At 41.9% G+C, this 21,263-nt stretch overlaps 1 protein-coding gene across 1 annotated transcript in view; it reads left to right on the forward strand.

Moving 5' to 3' along the window:
* Positions 1–21,263, forward strand: part of Pip5k1a (phosphatidylinositol-4-phosphate 5-kinase, type I, alpha) — a 47,863-nt gene that overhangs the window by 8,361 nt on the left and 18,239 nt on the right. Inside the window, exons 2-5 of the mRNA XM_013015009.1 lie at positions 14,852–14,889; positions 17,617–17,697; positions 20,783–20,913; positions 21,077–21,089. Coding sequence (XP_012870463.1) covers positions 14,852–14,889; positions 17,617–17,697; positions 20,783–20,913; positions 21,077–21,089 — 263 coding nt within the window. The remainder of the gene's footprint in view (positions 1–14,851; positions 14,890–17,616; positions 17,698–20,782; positions 20,914–21,076; positions 21,090–21,263) is intronic.

The raw sequence follows: 21,263 nt of genomic DNA on the forward strand, positions 1-21,263 counted from the left end.
TTTTTTTTTTTTTGGGCGGTCATGGGGTGGGGTCTGAACTCTGGGCCCGGATGCTATCCCTAAGCTCTGCAGCTCAAGGCTAGCACTCTACCATTTGAGCCATAGCACCACTTCTGGCTTTTTCTGCTTATGTGGTGCTGAGGAATTGAACCTAGGGCCTCATGCTTTTTTTTTTTTAATATTGTCACTTTGGGCTTTATGTTCAGAGATACTTTTTTTTTTTTTGTCGGTCGTGGGGCCTGAACTCTGGGCCTGGGCGCTATCCCTAAGCTCTGCAGCTCAAGGCTAGCACTCTACCACTTGAGCCACAGCATCCACTTCTAGCTTTTTCTGTTTATATGGTGCTAAGGAATCAAACCCAGGGCCTCATGCATGCAAGGCAAGCACTCTATCACTGAGCTACCTTACCAGGCCTGTTCAGAGATACTTGTTATAGGATGTGTTAACATTTCTAACACATTTTTGAGTATTTTCATTTAAAGAACATCCCGTGCCTTTTACCTCTAGGGGTATAATTGAATGATTTTTCGGTTATTTCCAAGTTAACTAGGGCCAGAGAAATTGATTCAAATAGCTGAGCACATGGCCAGCTTATTACTATTATTTTTTCTGTCGGTCATGGGTCTTGAACTTTGGGCCTGGGCACTGTCCCTGAACCTATTTGTGCTTAAGGGTAGTCCTCTACTACTTGAGCCACATTGCCACTTCTGATTTTTTGGTGGTTAATTGGAAATAAGAGTTTTGCTGCCGGGCTTCGGTGGTTCACGCCTATAATCCTAGCTACTCAGGAGGCTAAGATCTGCGGACCATGGCTCAAAGCCAGCCTGAGACAGGGAAGTCCGGGAGACTCTTTTTTTTGTTTGTTTGTTTTTGGGTCCAGTCGTGGGGCCTGAACTCTGGGCCTGGACGCTGTCCCTCAGCTCTTCAGCTCAAGGCTAGCACTCTACCACTTGAGTCACAGCGCCACTTCCAGCTTTTTTCTTTTTGCTTATGTGGTGCTGAGGAATCGAACCCAGGGCCTCAGGCATGCAAGGGAAGCGCTCTACCACTGAGCCACCTTCCCAGCCCAGTCCGGGAGACTCTTATCTCCAATAAACCACTAGAAAACCGGAAGTGGTGCTGTGGCTCAAGTGGTGGAGCACTAGCCTTGAGCTGAAAAGCTGAGGGACAGCGCCCAGGCCCAGAGCTCAAGCCCCATGACTGACCAAAAAAAAAAAAAAGTCTCACGGACTTTACTGCCCGGGCTAACTTTGAACCATTATCCTCAGATTTCATCCTCCTGATTAACCAGGATTACAGGTGTGAGCCACCAGTGCCCAGCTCTTTTTTTTTTTTTTTTTAATAAATAGTAGTAGAGTTTTCACTCAGTGCCTGTGCTTGCCAGGCAGGTGTACTACCACTTTAACCACACCCCAGCTTTTACTATTTTTGAGTAGGATCTTGAGTTCATGTAACAATCTGCTGGCCTGGACCCCAGTCATTATATTTATACCTACTTGGCCGCTGAGGTAATATGTATGCATTTATGCTCTTTTTATTAGTTGAGATAGGGTCTTGTGAACATTTTGTCCTGGCTGGCTACAAACTTCAGTTCCTTCCATTTCTGCCTTCCCAGTAGCTAGGATCACAGGTATGAGCCACTGTACCTGACTTTATTTCCTTTATTATTATTTTTTTTTGAGACAAATTATCACTATATAGACCAGGTTGGCCTGGAGCTCATAAACCTGCCCTGCTCCGTGAGTGCTGGGATTATAGGTTTGGGCTACCACACCCAGCTTGATTTTGTTTTTGTTTTATTTTGTTGCAGGTGGTTTTGCTTTAAAAAAAATCTCTGGCTGGTAGTCTTATCAGAAAAGTTTCCTCAGAGTTAGCAATTTGCTATTAAGAAGGCGGATGATCTTTTTGTACTATGTAGGAATTATGGATATATTATGTAGTAGTGTTGGTACATGATTAAATTGAGCCTCTCAGATTGCTTCTCTCTGACCTGTTCAGGCAAAACTCCAGTTGTCTGAGAGGAATGCATATCCGGCTAGCCTCTGGCGTCTCCAAATTATATGTGTATTTCAAACATTGAAATCAGTGACACACTGCCTCTTAGTTTCTCATCTGGTGAATGATGTCATCTCATCTCCCACGGAAATGCTTCTGCTCTGAAAGTTCAGGGAGAGGCTCTGCTATTAAGACCAACTTTTGTTCCACATGCTCTGGGGGGTGATGGTGGGGATGGCAGGATCCAACTCATTTCAGAGCTAGTCACTGTCTGAAGATACCATTGTTTAATTGACCTGGCTCATTTTCCCTTCTGAAATTTCTCTGGATTATGTTGGTGATTTTATTTTCTTTTTTTGATAGTTTTCTAATACCTCTCAATAGTGAACTTTACTCTCCAATGACTTAGAAATAACAAGCAGACTTATAGAGAATCTCAGTGGTGTTTTGCCAAGTGACTAGAAACCAGCCCTTCCACTACCCTTTTCTCTACAAACAAGATAAGGTGGGGCCGAGGACCAAAGAGGAATGCTTCCCTAAAACTGGTACAGAGTTGCCCAGAAAAATTTTCTCTGACACAGTGTGATGATTCATCTTTGTCTTTCAGCAAGAATTGACTGGTTCAGTGGTTCTGAAATTGTTTTAGTAGCATTAATTTCCTACTTTATTTTCATAATTTATTTTTCATTTGTGCAGGTCCAGCAGCTTGAAATCAGGCCTAGGTGCTGTTTCCTGTGCTTTCATGTTAAAGGCTTGAGCCACAGCTGCTCTTGTAGCTTTTTTTAGTGGTTAATTGGAAGTAAGAGTCTCATGGACTTTCCTGCCTGTATTGGCTTCAGACAGCCACTAGCGCCTGACAATTTTCATAATTTAAAAGCTAGCTTAAAAAAATTTTTTTTCAAGTCTTGGTATTCATGAATGATGCCAAAATTAGGTATTCCTGTTTTGTTTTAGACCATTGATACTTGATGGATATGCTTTTTTTTTTTTTTTTTGGTCTGTCATGGGGCTTGAACTCTGGGCTTGGGCACTGTCCCAGAGCTCTTCAGCTCAAGGCAAGCACTGTTCTGTTTGAGCTACAGTACCACTTCTGGTTTTCAAGTGGTTTATTGGAGATAAGAGTCTCACAGACTTTCCCGTCTGGGCTGGCTTTGAACAGTGATAATCAGATCTCAGCCAGGTGTGAGCCACTGGCCCCTGGCCTGCTTCTATTTTTGTTGTTGTTGGTGGTGGTAGTGGTGGTCATACGGGGCCTGAACTCTGGGCCTGGGCGCTATCCCTGAGCTCTTCAGCTCAAGGCTAGTGCTCTACCACTTGAGCCACAGCGCCACTTTCGGCTTTTTCCTGCTTATGTGGTGCTGAGGAATCAAACCAAGAGCCTCATGCCTGTAAGGCAAGCGCTCTACCACTGAGCCACCTTCTCAGCCCACTTCAATTTTTTTTTTTAAAAAGAATCTCTTATCATCTGCTTTTTATAGGTTGTATAAGCATCCTAAAGTAATGTGTAGTTAAGAAAGAGGGCCTAGGCTGGGAAGTTGGCTCAGTGGTAGAATGTTTGCCTTGCATACATGAGGCCCTGGGTTCAATTCCTCAGCACCATATAAGCAGAAAAAACCAGAATTGGCACTGTTGCTCAAGTGGTAGAATGCTAGCCTTGAGCTGAAGAGCTGAGGGACAGCGTCCAGGCCCAGAGTTGAGGCGCCACAACTGACCAAAAAAAAAAGGCGGGGGGCCTAGACATGAAGAGCATGCTTATTTTAACCTCAAGATTGTGCCTGGGCATTGCATTGTCTTCACTTTTTTTTCCTTCTTGCTTGTCTTTACATCAGCAGTACATTTTCATAATGAGCTTTGAGTTAGTTTGTGTGGGGAGTGATAGTGGTTTAGAGGCACTGTTGAATAGTGTACTGGGAATTATGGATTATAAAACAGATTATAAAACAAAGCCATCCTTATGTTACCTTCTTCCTTTTCTTTTGCTCCTTTTTATTATATAACATAGACAATGAAATGTTTGTTACAAAAGCTATGTAGATGGGCTAGGAAGATGGTTTAGTGGTATAGTGCTTGCCTGCCTAGCATACATGAAGCTTTGTGTTCGTTCCTCAGTACCACAAAAACAGAAAAAGCCAGAAGTGGCACTGTGACTCAAGTGGTAGAGTTCTAGCCTTGAGCAAAAAAAGCTCAGTCACGGTACCCACAGGCTGAGTTCAAGCCCCGGGACTGGCAAAAACAAAAACAAAAAACCACACCAAAAAAACTATGAAGTTGAGGAAAAACACATTTAAAATTACAAAATTAACCTAATACCATCATCTAGAGGTGGTTATATTGGTGGGGGGGGGTCTTTCATAAATAAGTGCATACAAATTCATAGATAAATGTTTTACAAAAGGTATGTCATGCCTTTTTGTGTTGGTTGAGATTGAACTTGCCCTGGGTGCTGTCCCTGAGCTTTTCTGCTCAAAGCTAGCACTTGAGCACTTTGAGTCACAGCTCCACTTCCAGTTTTCTGGTAGTTAATTGGAGATAGAAGACTCATGGACTTTCCTGCCCTGGCTGGCTTTGAACCATGATCCTCAGATTTCATCATCTTGAGTTGTTAGGATTACAGGCGTGAGCCACTGGTACCTGTCATGTCTTTTTTTTTGCCAGTCCTGGGGGGTGAACTCAGGTCCTAGGGTCTTGAACTTCTTTTGTTCAAGGCTAGCACTCTACCACTTGAGACACAGCACCACTTCCCGCTTATTCTGTTTATGTGGTACTGAGGAAGCCCAGGTCTTCATGCATGCTAGGCAAGCACTCTACTAAGCTAAGCCACATTCCCAACCCCTCTTTGAGATTTATCTCCAGTTAAAAGCTGGAAGTGGAGCTGTGGTTCCAGTGGTAAAGAGCCAGCCTTATAGACAATAAGTTTAAGTAAGAAAGAAAGAAAAAAGGAAGTAAAATTTAAAGTAATGGTATTATTATTATTAGTAGTAGTAATGGTATTATTATTATTATTATTATATTTTTTTGGCTGTAGGGCTTGAACTCTGGGCTTGGGGACTGTCCCTGTACTCTTCAGCTCAAGGTGGGCGCTCTACCACTTGAGCCACAGAGCCACTTCCAGTTTTATAGTGGTTTATTGAGATAAGAGTCTCATGGACTTTTTCCTGCCCGGGTTGGCTTTGAACTGTGATCCTCACATCTCAGCCTCCTGAGTAGCTAGGATTACAGGTGTGAGCCACTGGCACCTGGCTGTACTGGTATTATTTTTATTTATATACTTACAAGTATAGTATTCCATTTTAAACTACACTATGATTAATTAATATCACTGATCTCCTTTTGTTCACTTAGTTTCTTTCCAATAATGGTAGTTAATAATTTATACTGATTATACATAAAATGCTATGTATATATCCTATGCATTTATTAAGCCTCTGTTTCAATTCACTTGAGAGTGAAGTGCTTTAGGTACAAGTCTGGTTTATGACTACTGTTGGGATAGAGCTGCTTTTTCTTTGTTTTGGATGTTTACCTAGAAATAATAAAAAATAATGTTACATTTCATAGTATGGTGGTAGAGATCGAGCACCATGCTGTGTGCTTCTAATATTCTTATTCTGCTGTAAGCAAGTAGAACAATACAAGTAAGTGATAACTCTCTGTTTTTCCTCATTAGGTTTCAAGTTTCTGTGCTGTGGGGTCAACCGTAAGAGAGGTAGATCTGATGTGTATCTGTGCTGTAGAAGCATGAGCTCCTTGCAGTAACTGACAGCCAGCTCTCCTCTCTGAATGAATATACATTTTTTTGTAGTGGTCTTCTGAGAAGGCCATACAGGCATTTAACTATAGCTGTGCAAAAGATGCTATCATTTTTCCCCCTAGTATTGGGGATTGAACCCAAGAATGCATACCAGGCAAGTGCTCTACTATTTGAGCCATGCTCCCAGCCTTCTTTTTGTGTATAAATATATATATGCACACACACACACACACACACACACATACATCCATACACAAGCTTTGTTTGCCCAAACTGGCCTAGCACTTGAGATTATCTTGCCTCTACCTATCAGTAGCTGAGATTACAGGCCTGCTCCCCTACTCCAGGCTAAAAGATATATTTTAATATAGAATGCTATAGTATCATTTTCACAGTTCCTTTTGTTTAGCAAATTACTCTCAGCTCTTCCCTGTTACACTTCTCATTTCCCCTAATATTTTCCATCCTACTACAGAGATTTCATATTTCATGATGATTATACTTCTAATACTTACAGAGTGTTTAGTACATGTTAAATCAATAGATGACTTAATTTACTTAATTCTTATAATACCCTATGGAGGTTCATTTGAGTTTTCTATCTAACTGGCTGAATGGCTGTTTGTTGTTTATTAATTGCAATGCTGGGATTGAACCCAAACATAGGAACACACATACTACCACTGAGCCATACCCAGTCCCTATTTCTACTTTTTGTAGATGAAATAACCAAGGCTTGGAGAACTTTTAATTTACCTGCCCAATGCTACCTATTTAGTAAATGTTGTGCCTCATATTCAGACAGAGGTGTCTTATTCCTACCTACTGAATAGACAAGCACCCTACCACTTGGCTATACCCTCAGCATTGCCTGCTTGCTAATCTCAGTCTTTGTGTGAATTAAAGTGACTTTAACCAGTCAATATTTGTTGCTGAATGGATTCTGTCTGAACCAGAGATTGGTCCTTGGTGAAGGAGAAAATGGGCACTGAAGAGACTTTGCTTTCTTACTTTAGCCCTCCTAAAAAAGGCAACAAAATGCTGTGCATAGTACATAGTATGTGGAATTATTGAGGATTCTTTCAGAAACTTGTTTTTGTTTTTATGCCAGTCCTGGTTCTTGAACTGAACTCAAGGCCTAGGCACTGTCCCTTAGTTGTTTTTTCCCCCTCAAGGATAGTGCTTTACTATTTAAGCCACAGCTCTACTTTTGGCTTTTTTTTGGGTCCGGTCGTGGGGCCTGAACTCTGGGCCTGGGTGCTGTCCCTCAGCTCTTCAGCTCAAGGCTAGTGCTCTACCACTTGAGCCACAGCGCCACTTCTGGCTTTTTTCTTTTTGCTTATGTGGTGCTGAGGAATTGAACCCAGGGCCTCAGGCATGCCAGGCAAGCACTCTACCCAGCCCTACTTCTGGCTTTTTGATGGTTAATTTGATGGTTAAGTCTCATGGACTTTCCTGTCCAGGCTGCCTTTGAACTACAGTCTTCAGATCTCAGCCTCCTGAGTACGATTACAGGCTTGAGCCACCAGTGCCCGGCTTTCAGAAACTATTTTGGAAAGTTTATTTTTATTTTACTTTTTCAGTTCTGGGGATTGGATTCTGTTTTGCTTGCGCTTGTTAGACCCAGTATTCTACCATTGGAGCTATATCCTACTCAGAAACTATTGTAAACACTAATGCCTATACTTTTGCCAAGAACTGATAACTAATTAAGTAGTTAATTACAAGATGCCTAAAACAGTAGACAACAATTTGAATTTGTCTGTTAGAAATGCTCTTTTTGAGACAGGGTCTTATGTAGCCCAGGCTGGTCTTAAAATTCTCCTGCCTCTATCTTCGAAGTGCTGAGATTATAGATGTGTTCCACCATGCTTGGCTAGAACTGCTTTTGTGTGTGTGGGCTGGGGGGTGGGGGGGGTGCGCACGCGTGCGTGCGTGCTGGTTTTAAAATTCTCCTGCCTTTATCTTCCAAGTGCTGAGATTATAGATGTGTTCCACCATGCCTGATAGAACTGCTTGAGCTCAGGATCTCTTGCTCTCACATGGCTACCACTCTGCTCTCATTGGTTAATCAGAGACAAGAGTCTCAGATTTATCTACCCTGAGATCTCAGTTTTCTGAGCAGCTAGGATTACAGGTATGAGCCACCATTAGAAGTGCAGTTTTAACCATTACAAATTCAGATGATAAACCTTATCTTTTTAAATAGTCATACATTAAGAAACTGTAATCAGGCTGGGAAGTTGGCTCAGTGGTAGAGCGCTTGCCTTGCATGCCTGAGGCCCTGGGTTCGATTCCTCAGCACCACATAAGCAAAAGAAAAAAGCTGGAAGTGGTGCTGGACTCAAGTGGTAGAGCGCTAGCCTTGAGCTGAAGAGCTAAAGGACAGTGCCCAGGCCCAGAGTTCAGGCCCCACTACCGGACCCAAAAAAAAAAAAAAAAAGAAAGTGTAATCAGAGAATAGACTTTTTTCTTTGTTAAAATTGTTACTGTCTTTTCTTAAACTTTTTTTTTTTTTTTTTTGCTGGTCCTGGGCACTGTGCCTCAGCTCTTCAGCTCAAGGCTAGCACTCTACCACTTGAGCCACAGTACCACTTCCAGCTTTTTCTGCTTATGTGGTACTGAGGAATCGAACCCAGGGTCTCATGCATGCAAGGCAAGCGCTCTACCACTGAGCCACCTTCCCAGCCCAAACATTTTTTATTTAAGTAGATGTACAAAGAAGTTCCCATTTTACAAAACAGTATATGAATACAAGGTGCCTGACAACATTGTCACCCATTGCTCCTAACCCATAATGTTACTCTCTTAATGTATTCTTGTCCCGTCTACTTGGGAGGCTGAATTGGGTATCACTTGATCCCACAAATTTGAGACTAGCCTAGATAACACTGCAAGACCCCATCACAAAAATAGAAAAGTATTTTCTACTACTAGTACCTTAACATCTGTAAAACTATGAAACAACATTTCAAATAAAGTATTAAGCTTGAAAGGCAAGTTTCTGCTCTGGTAGAATATTGACATTGTCTGATTGAGAATAGGACAATCTAATTGAAAAAAAGGTAATTTTGTATTTTTTTTTCTTTTTTTTGTCAGTGACATTGATGCCTCTTACCAGAAGAACTAAGTGTTGTTATTACTTTTACTGAGAGGAGCTGACTTTTTTTTTTTCTTTTTGCCAATATGGAGGTTTAAATTCAGGGCCTGGCCTTTGATAGACCTACTGTACTGTGAGCCATGTCTCCATCCCCCCCCCCTTTTTTTTTTTGCATTAGCTATTTTTTTTGTCTGAACTAGGGCTTGAATTCAGAGTCTCATATTTTTGCTTATCTTTTTCAATCAAATTTGGTTGAGCCATACCTCCACTTTCAGCTTTTTGCTGGTTAATTGGAAATGAGTCTCTTGGATTTCTCTGCATAGGCTGACTTCAAACTAGGCTCATTAGATCTTAGTTTCCTGAGTAGCTAGGACTCAGTGTGAGCCATGGGCTTGACCTTGGTCTGGCTGTTTTTGCTTCCTGCCTAGATGTGTTCCTGTACCTTAGTCCTTCTATTTAGGCTTCCATTATAGCTAGGATGACAGATGTTTTCCATGACACTCAGCTTTTTTTCTATTGGAATGTTGTCTCATAGGCTTTCCTGACTGAGATGTCCCGGAACTGCAGTCCTCCCAATCTCAGCTTTCCATGTAGTTTAGGATGAGAAAGTCATGCCACTGTACCTAGCTATGGGTTGAGAGTCTCACAAACTTTTCTGCTTCAACTGGCCTCAAACTGTGATCCTCTCATTCTTAGCCTCCCAAGTAGCTAGAATATCAGATAGGAGCCACCTGTACCTGGCTAAGTATTTTTGTGTGTGTGCTGGTTCTTTAGCTTGAACACAGGACTTGAGCTTTATAACTTGAGCCACAGCTCTGCTTCCTTCATTTTGGTAATTAATTGGAGATAAGCATCTAATAGATTTTCACGATCCTCAGATCTCAGCCTTCTGAGTAGCTAGGAGTACAAGTATGAGTTGCCAGTGCCTGACCTCTGGCTAAATAATTTTTTTTTTTTATTGTGAGAATACCGTACAGAGGAGTTACAAATTACATGGGCAAGATAACGAGTACATTTCTTATCAAGCATTGTTGCCTCCTCATTGTTTCCCTTTCCCATCCCTTCCCATACTCCTCCCCTCCCCCCACCCGATCCTCCCCCAGCCCCCCACCAAAGTTGTTAAGTTCGTTTTTCGACATAAAGACTTGTACATCTCATTGTTGCAGTGGGTCCACTGTATCCCTAGTTAAACGATTTGTTTTTTTCCCTTCCCCTCCACAAATTATACCAATATCAAATACAGTGAAAGTATTGGTTATACTGGGGGGGGGGGAGGACATACAAAGCAACATAGAAATGGCCAAGTATGTCTTAATCCTCTATCAATGAGAATAAAAATAGATTTCCTTGTCCCAAGGGAAAGAAGTATCTTAAAGGGAAAAAATGTTTTATTATCCATTGGCAATCTGAGATTTATGATTTATTTGATTTGTTTTAGGGTATTCTAGTTTTCTTTGTTATTCCAGCTACTTTTAAAAATCAGCCAAAGCCTGTTGCTGGTGGCTTACACCTTTAATCCTAGCTGCTTACTAGGCTGAGATCTGAGGATGGAGGTTCAAAGCCATCCTGGGCAGGAAAGTTTGTGAGACTTTTTATCTTCAATTAACCACCAGGAAACTGGCAGTGGAGCTGTGGCTCAAAGTGGTAGAATCCTAACTTTGAGCAGAAAAGCTCAGGGACAGTATTCAGGCCCTAAATACTGTTCACAATGTTCAAGCCTCAGGACTAACCAAAAAATTAAAAAATTAATCAGCCTACATATCTTGGCCAGAGTTTAAAAAAAAATTCCCAAAATGAATACACCCTCACTCTTTTTGTCTTTTGAATTCTTTCTGCAGAAGATCTAAATTGCCATGATTGGCTCTATATGACACTCTGATCCATGAAAAAATGTTACCTGATTTGTGTTTGTATGTCCTTGTATCCATCCTTTCATCCTAGTATTGGGGCTAAGCTCAGGGCCTGGTACTCTCACTGAGCTTTTTTGCTCAAGGCTAGTGTTGTACCACTTAAGCCACAGCTCCGCTTTCAGCTTTTTGGTGGTCAATTGGATGGAGATAAGAGTGTCATAGATTTTCCTGCTTGGGCTGGCTTTGAACCTCAATCCTTATAGTACACAGCCTGGTAGATGTGTTTCTTAAGTCCTTGATTGAAATAGCTCCTACTCCTAATAGTATTGTTTTAAGAGCCTAAATGAGAAATATTTGTGTACTTTTAAAATATCATACAGGGCTGGGGAGGTGGCGTGGTAGAGTGCTTGCCTAGTATGCCTAGTGTCCATGTAGCCCTGGGTTGATTCCTCATACCACATAAACAGAAAAATCTGGAAGTGGCGCTGTGGCTCAACTGGTAGAGTGTTAGCCTTGAGCCAAAACAAGCTCAGGGACAGTGCCCAGGCCCTGAGTTCAAGCCCAAGGACTGGCAAAAAAAAAATTATAAAGATGTAAGTTCTTTGGTCATAGAAGAAATAATTTAGCCAGATAGTAGTGGCTTAGGCCTGTAATCCTAGCTGCTCAGGAGGCTGAGATCTGAGGATTGTGGTTCACAGCCAGCCTACACAGGAAAGTCCATAAGACTCTTAACTTCCAATAAGCTACAAGAAAGCCAGAACTGGAGCTGTGGCTCAAGTGGTAGAGCACTAGCTTTGACCAAAAGCAGCTCTGGGATAGTGCCTAGACCCTGAGTTCAAACCCAGGACTAGCACAAAAAAAAAGGGGGGGGGACCTTTCTAAAAAATGTATCAGCATAGTAGTTAGTGTTACATTGTTATCATTAGGAGAAATGTAGTGTGTTCCTGATAGAGGAAAAAGCTGAAATAACTCAACGTTAAACTGGGCTGAGATATGTAAAAATGGAGCCAAGAAAGGAACTGAATATGTAGCTCGGTGGTAGAGCATATGCTTAGCATGTACAAGACTCTCCTCCCCGCCCCCCAAAAGTTTAAAAAAAACCAGTAAGAACCAGCTAGCCTGGGACCTACTGCAGCATTAATAGCCAAGCCATCAGCTTATGAATTATAAAGAACATGGGTGGAGAACTTCCAGTAGATGGTCCTCAAAATCATTTAATATGTGATGGGAGAATACATATAGTTCTTGTTGGCTGTCCATTTTGTATGGCCAATAGATGATGTTAGAAGTACTCAAATGGGCACTGGTGGCTTAACGTTAAGCCTGTAATCCTAGCTACTCAGAGATCTGAGGATAGTAGTTTGAAGCCAGCCGGTGAAGAAAAGTCCCCATGAGAATCTTATCTGCAATAAACTACTAAAAAAAAAACCCTGGAAGTAGCAGTGTGGCTCAAGTGGCTGGCCTTGGGCACAAAGAGGCTGAAGGACAGTAGCCAGGGCCTGAGTTCAAGACCCAGGACTGGCAAAAAAACAAAACAACACCCAAATGTCCTTGGCAGAAAAAATGTTCCCACCGATACATGTAACTGTCCTTGGCTAAAAAATTCTGCCATATTTCCAAGTATGAATTGAAATAATGTAGATAGATATTTAGTAATTTTTCAGTTTTAGCTTAGATGGGGAAAGGCAGGACCCCAAATTCTCAGAAGCAAAATTTTCCTCTAAGGGAAAGTAAATTATGTTAGCTCTGCCTTTTATTTGGTTTGCCATCTAGAACATGATATATATGAATCATGGACATGAATGTAATATGATAGTGTATATTTAGAGTATTTTAAACAAATATTTAAATTTTCTTTTTTTAACATGTAATTTTTATTTTTTAAACTTTTTTAGTAAGTTTTTTTTTTATTGTGAAAGTACTGTAGAGAGGGGTTACAGTTACACGAGCAAGGTAATGAGCACAGTTCTTTTTTTTTTTTTTTTTTTGGGTCCAGTCGTGGGGCCTGAACTCTGGGCCTGGGCGCTGTCCCTCAGCTCTTCAGCTCAAGGCCAGTGCTCTACCACTTGAGCCACATCGCCACTTCCGGCATTTTTCTTTTTGCTTATGTGGTGCTGAGGAATTGAACCCAGGGCCTCATGCATGCAAGGCAAGCACTCTACCACTGAGCCACCTTCCCAGCTCAGGCCTGTTTTTTAGTTATCATATATTTCCAGTATGATTATGAATGGAAGTTGTGGGATGCCAAACCCTTAGGAATTTAATCTTTAGGAGTTTAATTTTTTGAATGGATTTTCTATAGCTATGGTGTGTGTGTGTGTAAGAGAGAGTGGGGGGGTACTAGAGCTTGAACTCAAGGCTTCATGTGCTCACTTGGCTTTTTTTGCTCATCTCCAATTAACTAGCAAAAGCTGAAAATGGAAATATAGAGTGCCAGCCTTGAGTAAAAAGAGCAAAAGCACAAGGCTTTGAGCATAAGTCCCAGAACTGACACACACACAAACTGTTTTCACATTGGGTCCCACTAATTTGTTTAAGCTGGCCTTGAACTTGCAATCTATCTCAGCCTTTTTTTTTTTTTGTAGCCCAAGACTGGGACTCAAATTCTGTGCCTAACACTTTTGCTCATTGGCTGGTGTTGTACCAACTGAGCCATGCCTCTAACTCCTACCTCAGCCTTTTGTGTGTATATGTGCTTGAGTGCTGTCCCTGAGCTTTTTTTGCTCAAGAACAGTGCTCTACCACTTGAATCACAGCTCTACTTCTTGCTTTTTGGTGGTTAATTGGAATTGGAGATAAGAGTTTAACAGACTTTTCCTGCTCGGGCTGGCTTCAAATGATGATTTTCAGATCTCAGCCTCCTGAGTTGCTAGGATTACAAGCTTGAGCCATTGATGCTCGGCTGTAAGTGAGTCTTAAACACCAAAAAATTACTGATCATAGCAGAAATTAAGATTGGAATGTAGGAATGTAGATTCAAATTTCTGCCTATATTAAATGCTTTTCAGTTATTTTGATGCTATTTTCTCATCCTTAGCCTTCTTACTACCATAGATCAAATCTTTTATTTTCTAAAATAATAAATACAGGAGAAAAACCACTGTAGATAATGCTAAAAGTTCTTACTCTTCTACCTCTGGGGGAAAAAAAATTGTTTCTGGGATCACATGCTTGTGATCCCAGTATTTGGGATGGTTAAGTGGAAGAATTGTTATTTTGAGGCCAATGTAGACCCCAGTACAAAAAGAAAACAAAACGAGAAGAAAAGAAAAAATTACAGCCCGGAGCCTGTGGCTCACGCCTGTAATCCTAGCCACTCAGGAAGCTGAGATCTGAGGATCATGGTTCAAACCCAGCCCAGGCAGCAAAGTCTGTGAGACTCGTATCTCCAATAAACCACTAGAAAACTGGAAGTGGTACTGTGGCTCAAGCAGTAGAGTGCTTGCCTTGAGCTGAAGAGCACAGGGACAGCACCCAAGCCCAGAGTTCAAGCTGCACCACCAACCAAAAAAGAAAAAATTACTACTCAGGCCATAGGATATCCAGTGAATTTTGGGTATCAAGCCCTTTCTCTTTCAACCATGGTAAGCAGTGATTCTAAGTGGTAACATAAATGTGTTAAGAACCAGGCACAGGGGACGTTGTCCAAAAGCAAATGTACTCTTAGCTGGGCACTAGTGGCTTATAACTATAATCCTAGATACTCAGGAGGCTGAGATTTGAGGATTGTGGCTCAAAGCCAGCCTGGCCAGAAAAGCCTGTGAGACTCTTATCTCCAATAAACTACTCAGAAGAAGCCAGAAGTAGTGCTGTGGTTCAAATGGTAGGGAGTTAGCCTAAGCACAAAGAGGCTTTGCCCAGGCCCTGAGTTCAAGCCCTAGGACCAGAAAAAAGAGATGGGAGCGGGGAGAGGGAGAAGAAGGGGGGGTATTGAATAACAATGGAATATGTATAGTACCTCCATAGGTATGGAGAGAATGATTTCCAAAAGGATCTCATACCAGTGAACAGGAAGTATAGCTTTTTGTTTTGTTTAGTTGACTAAAACCTTGCTGCTTTTGGTGTGCTTGATAGACAGTGTGTGTATACATTTATGATTACATATATATATGTATATACATATACATATATACACATAAATTTGTTTTTTCTTAGCAGCAGCACCTGGAATCAAGAAACCCTTGGCACCTGAGGTGAGTTGAATGTTGGTAACCATGGTTACTAAACTTTAATCCTGGGAGGTCTGTTTACAATATCTTTATTTTCTCTATTCTTAGGTCTTGGAAAGTTAGAAAGGATTTTTTTTTTTGAGGGGGGATGTTAGGATCAAACCAGGTCCTTGTGCATGCTAGGCAAGTACTGTACTACTTGAGCTATACCCCCAGTTCTAGATCACATTCTTTCATCCTTTGGGTAATTCTGGAAATTGTTTACACTCTGCATTTGATACATTAAATACTCAAAGCTGTCTGGGTTGGAAGTGGCGCGGTGGCTTAGTGTGGTAGAGTGCTAACCTTGAGTGAAAAAGCTTAGAGACAGTGCCCAGGCCCTGAGTTCTAGCCTCATGACCTATCAAAACAAACAAACAAAAAAAAACTGTCTGGGTGCTTGTGGCTCACAACTGTAATCCTATTCAAAAGGCTGAGATCTGAGGATGATGATTCAAAGCCAGACCAGGCATGAAAGTCCATGAGACTCTTATCTCCATTTAACCACCAAAAAGCTGGAAGTGCAGCTATGACTCAAGTGGTAGAGTACTAGTCTTGAGCAAAAAAGCTCAGTGACAACACCCAGGCCTAAGTTCAAGCCTAGGACATTCTCTCTCTCTCCACTCACTCTCTTAAAGCTGGGCATACCTGTAATCCTAGCTACTTAGGAGGCTGAAATCTGAGGATCTCTGTTTAAAACCAGCCTGGACAGGAAGGTCTATAAGACTGTCTCCAGTTAACTACTAGAAAGTTGGAAGTGAAGCTATAGCTCAGGTGGTAGAGTATTAGTCTTGAGTGAATATGCTAAGAGACAATTCCCAGACCCTGATATCAAGCAGAACTCAATGAATAAGAAATATTGTTAATGTTCATAAAAAATAAAATTTTGAATATTTCTTAATGTACCATATTCAATGTATGGCAAAGAGTATATACTCTTCAGAGAGTATAAGTGTTCTTTATAGATGTTACTTAATCCTACAAACAAGTACTGTTATTAATGTTTTAACCTATGAAGTGAGGATTTCAGATTGTATAACTTTCTCAAGTTCCTATAAAAGCTTGTTAAAGATGAGGATTAAAATCCAGATAGTCCAATAGTCTTACATTGCTGTTACTGTCTGTTGTTTGTGTATGTTGAGTTTATAGGATCAACGTGTGGGTATGCACTTGCACATGTGCATGCATGCACGCACACATGTGCTGGTACTGGGGCTTGAACTCAGAGCTGGGATGCTGTCCCTTAGTTTTTTAGCTCAAGTTCTACCACTTGAGCCAGGGCTCTACTTCCAGCTTTTTGGTTGTTAATTGGAGGTAAGAGTCTCATGGACTTCCTGTTTGGCTTGGTTTTGAGCTATGATCCTCAGATCTCAGACTCCTGAGTAGGATTACAGGCATGGACCACCAGTGCCTTGTGATCAATTTATTTATTCATTTATTTATTTATTTTGACCAGTTCTGGCACTTGAACTCAGGGCTTGGACACTGTCCCTGAGCTTCTTTTACTCAAGGCTAGCATTCTACTACATGAACCACAGTGCCACTTCTAACCTTTTCTGTTTATGTGGTACTGCGGAATTGAACCCAGGGCTTCATGCATAGTAGGCAAGCACTCAACCTCTAAGCTACATTCCTAGTCCATGATAGTTTATTTTGATCAAAAGAAGCCTGTTAATTTTCCAAGTTTCTCTTTTCTGTGAAGAATATCTTGTTTGTTTTATTTTCTCCTCATGTAGTTTCCCCATACTTCTCACCTCTTGGATCCTGCATTTGATATCAGAGATCTCAGACTAGTCCTATGCCCCTCCATGAGACAGTTTTTTTTTTTTTTTTTTGGCAGTCGTGGGCCTTGAACTCTGGGCTTGGGCGCTGTCCCTCAGCTCTTCAGCTCAAGGCGAGTGCTTTACCACTTGAGCTACAGCGCCACTTTCGGTTTTCTAGTGGTTTATTGGAGATAGGAGTCTCATGGTCTTTCCTGCCCGGGCTGGCTTTGAACCGCGATTCTCAGATCTCAGCCTCCTGAGTAGCTAGGATTACAGGCGTGAGCCACCGGCGCCCGGCTTGAGACATTTTTTTTTTGAGGGGGGGGTTGGTCATGGGGCTTGAACTCTGGGTCTGAGTGGGTGCTGTCCCTGAGCTCTTTGGCTCAAGTGCTAGCCTTGAGTGCTAGGGACAGTGCCCAAGTCCCATGATCAGCTAAAAAAAAAAAAAGAAAGGTACCCTTGAAATTTTTTGATTTGCCCCTCTTTTTATTTTTTCTTGGTCAGTGGTAGGGCTTGAACTCTAGGCTTGGGTGCTGTCCCTGCACTCTTTAGCTCAAGGCTAGTGCTCTACTACTTTGATCTATAGTGCCTCCTGAGGAGCTAGGATTATAGGTGTGAGCCACCAGTGCCCAGCTCTTTTTTTTTTTTAAGATATTGTTTTGCTAGCTATGTAACTCAAGCTAACCTTGAATTGGCCAACTTCCTGCCTTAGCCTCTGAGTGCTGGGGTTCAGGCATGGACCACTATACCTGTTGTCTGTTTTGCTTTTGTGGATTCCATAGGGTGTTTTGTGTTTTCATAGAGTGGGACTTCTAAAAAGTATTTATAAAATTTTCTTCATATAGAAAGAATGTCTTGATTGAAAACTTTTGCTGTGATGAGCTGTCAATATTCCTGTTTATTATATTAACATGGAAATCATATGTTAATCTTAACTCTTCTTTTCTAGGTGCCTTATACCTCTAGTGTGTCCAGCAAGAAAATAGGCCACAGGGGGGTTGATCCCTCAGGAGAGACAACATATAAAAAGGTAGGTCTGAATGGAACCTTCTTATTTCTCAATTCAGGGACAAATACTGATAGTATTATTATATTTTTTTATTTACTTATTTTTGTAGTGGGACTTGAACATCAGGGCCTGGGTGCTGTTCCTAAGCTCTTTTGCTCAAGCCTAGTGCTCTACCACTTTGAGCCACAGCTCTACTTCTGGTTTTCAGGTGGTTAATTGGGTATGAGTCTTACTGACTCTCCTGCCTGGGCTGGCTTTGAACTACAATCCTCAGTTCTCAGCTCCTGAGTAGCTAGGATTACAGACATGAGCCATCAGTGCCTGGCTTGATATTCTTCTGCATATATACCCTTTCTTTTCTTTTCTTTCTTTTTTGGCTGGTCCAGGGGCTTGAACTCAGTGACTAGGCACTATCCCCATGACTCTTTGTACTCAAATTAGCACTCTACCACTTGAACCACTGCACCACTTCCAGACTTTTCTGAGCAGTTTATTTAGAGATAAGAGTCTCATGGATTTTTCTACCTAGGGTGGCTCTGAACTGTGATCCTCAGATTTCAGCTTCCTGAGCAGCTAGAATTACAGGCATGAGCTACTGGTGCCCAGCTTGCTTGCTTCCTTCCTTCCTTCCTTTCTTCCTTCCTTCCTTTTTTTTTTTTTGTGCCAGTCTTTGGGCTTGAACTCAGAACAGGGATACTGTCCTTGAGTTTTTTTTCCTCAATGCTAGTGCTCCACTTGATCCATAATTCCACTTCTAGCTTTTTGTGGTTGGAGATAAGAGTCTCATGGTGTTTCCTTTCCTGGGCTGGCAAGAAAGAACTTAGATCCTCAGATCTCAGCTTCCTGAGTAACTAGTATTACAGATGTGAGACACTGGTAACCAGCCATATAACCCCTATTTCTTGATATCCTAGGCCATTGAAAAATAATCATTTTATAACTTGGACTTTAGAATTTATTTCAGAAAGGATAGATTGTTATCTATCATCTATATGTTTAAAGGAGAATGTTCTTTGTCTTTTGTAGTTCTGGGAATGGATCCCAGGAGCTTGTGTTTTCTGGACAAATACTCTGCCACTGAGGTATATTCCTAGCCCTAGATGAGAATATTTTGTTTGTGTGTATGTATGCTGCCACTGAGGCTTAAACTCGGGGCCTTATGCTCTTCCTTGGCTTTTTTTGCTGAAGGCTCCACTCTTATCATTTGAGCCACATCTCTACTTCTATGTTTTATTTGAGAGTAACTCAAATTTGTTTTCTTGGGTTGACTTTGAATCTCGATTCTCAGATCTCAGCCTGTGTCTGGCAAGAATGTTCTTAATGAAAAAAACCTAACATTGGTTGCTGTTTTACTGAGCTTAAGAAATTGGAGGGGTTGGGAAGGTGGCTCAGTGGTAGAGTACTTGCCTTGCATGCATGAGGCCCTGGGTTCGATTCCTCAGTACCACATAAGCAGAAAAAAAGCTGGAAGGGTGCTGTGGCTCAAGTGGTAGAGTGTTACACTTGAGCTAAAGAGTTGAGGGACAGTGCCCAGGCCCAGCGTTCAGACCCCATGACTGGCAAAAAATTTAAAAAAAGAAAAAAATTGGATTTTGAGGGGCGCCAGTGGCTCATGTCTATAATCCTAGCTACTTATGAGGCTAGATCTGAGGATTGCAGTTCAAAGCCAGCCCAGGCAGGAAAGTTGGTGAGACTCTTATCTCCACTTAACTACCATAAAACCAGAAATGGCACTGTGGCTCAAGTGGTAGAGGGCTCACCTTGAGCTGAAGAGCTGAGGGACAGCACCCAGAGTCCAAGCCCCACAACCAACCAACAACAACAATAACAAAAATGGATTTTATTTATAGGAATAAACTTGTAACTAGGCCCTAAAGGCCATTCTTACATAGGGGACTATGTTTCCTGAAGTCTCTCTTCTCCCCCACTTTTTCTTGAAGACTTTCTGTTGTCCTTTATCATTAAATGCTTGTGAAGTAAAGTTCAGATTCTACTGTGGTAATACAATAGATTAGAAGCAGATTCTAGTGTGGTAATACAATAGATTAGAAGCAGGTGAGGCATAGAGCCAGTGGCTCATACCTATAATCCTAGCTTCAGGAATCTGAGATTTGAAGATCTGAGTTTGAATTTAGCCCAGGCACAACAGTCCATGAGATTTATACTACTAATTAATGAACCACTTGAGGTGTGCCTCCAGTCTGGCATTTTTACTAATTAATTGGAGATTGAGTTTCCCAGATGTTTCCTGCACAGGCTGACTTTAACCCTTAGTCTTCAGGTCTCAGCCTGAGTAGCTAGAATTATAGGCACGAGTCACTGGCACCTGTCCCTCTTGACTGCTTATTGCTGTGATCAGACTCCCCCCCCCCCCCCCCCTCCTGGGGCTTGAATTGAAACCAGGGCTTCATGCATTCTGGGCAAGCACTCTACTACTAAGCCACATTCCCAGCCCTTGATCAGACTTAATAATGAAATTTTCATACCTGGTCATCGATAACACCAGTATTTCTATTTACTCAGGAAGCTGAGATTTAGATGGAAGCCAGCCTGGGTAGAAAAGTTTTCAATACATTTCATCTCCAGATAAAAAGCAAAACAGCAAAAAAAAAAAAAAAAACATGGGCTGGAGATGCGCATGGTTCCAGTAGTAGAGCACCAGTTATGATATAAGAAAGCCAGGTGAAGCCAGGCACCAGTGGCTCATGCTTATAATCCTAGCTACTCAGGTGAGTAAAGGCTGAGGATGGAGATTTGAAGCCAGCCCTGATGGGAAAGTGTATCAAACTCTTACCTCCAGTTATTCACTAGAAAAGCTGGAAGTAGAGCTGTGGCTCAAGTGATAGAATACTAGCTTTGAGCAAAAGAAGTTCAGGGTCAGCAACCAGGCCCTGAGCTCAAGCCCCAGGACTGGCATGCACACACACACACACACCAGGTAAGAGTGCAATGCGAGGAGTTTAAGCCCCAGGACCAACACACACACACACACACACCCCAGGTAAGAGTGCAATGCGAGGAGTTTAAACCCCAGGACCAAAAAGGGAAGAAAGGGATAGAGGGAAAAGACTGAAAATAATTTCCTTGTTTCTTTTCTGTTTATTAGACAACCTCATCAGCTTTGAAAGGTGCCATCCAGTTAGGCATTACTCACACAGTGGGAAGCCTGAGTACCAAACCAGAGCGGGATGTCCTTATGCAAGACTTCTACGTGGTAGAGAGTATCTTCTTCCCCAGGTATAGACACTTTTAAGGATTCTAGTGTGATTCAGCATATACAAGTCCTTGGCCTTGTTGTAATTAGGTAAATGGGACTGCACAGTTGCAGAACACATAGTATTCTTTGGATGCTTACATGAGCCTCTGGCCTGTGGAATAAGTCATTAGAAAAACAACTCAGGAGCCGGGCGCTGGTGGCTCACGCCTGTAATCCTAGCTACTCAGGAGGCTGAGATCTGAGGATCTCGGTTCAAAGCCAGCCCGGGCAGGAGAGACCATGAGACTCCTATCTCCAATAAACCACCAGAAAACCGGAAGTGGCGCTGTAGCTCAAGTGGTAGAGCGCTCGCCTTGAGCTGAAGAGCTGA

This window comes from Dipodomys ordii, unplaced genomic scaffold, assembly GCF_000151885.1.
Source record: "Dipodomys ordii isolate 6190 unplaced genomic scaffold, Dord_2.0 Scaffold26, whole genome shotgun sequence".
Taxonomy (NCBI): Eukaryota; Metazoa; Chordata; class Mammalia; order Rodentia; family Heteromyidae; genus Dipodomys; species Dipodomys ordii.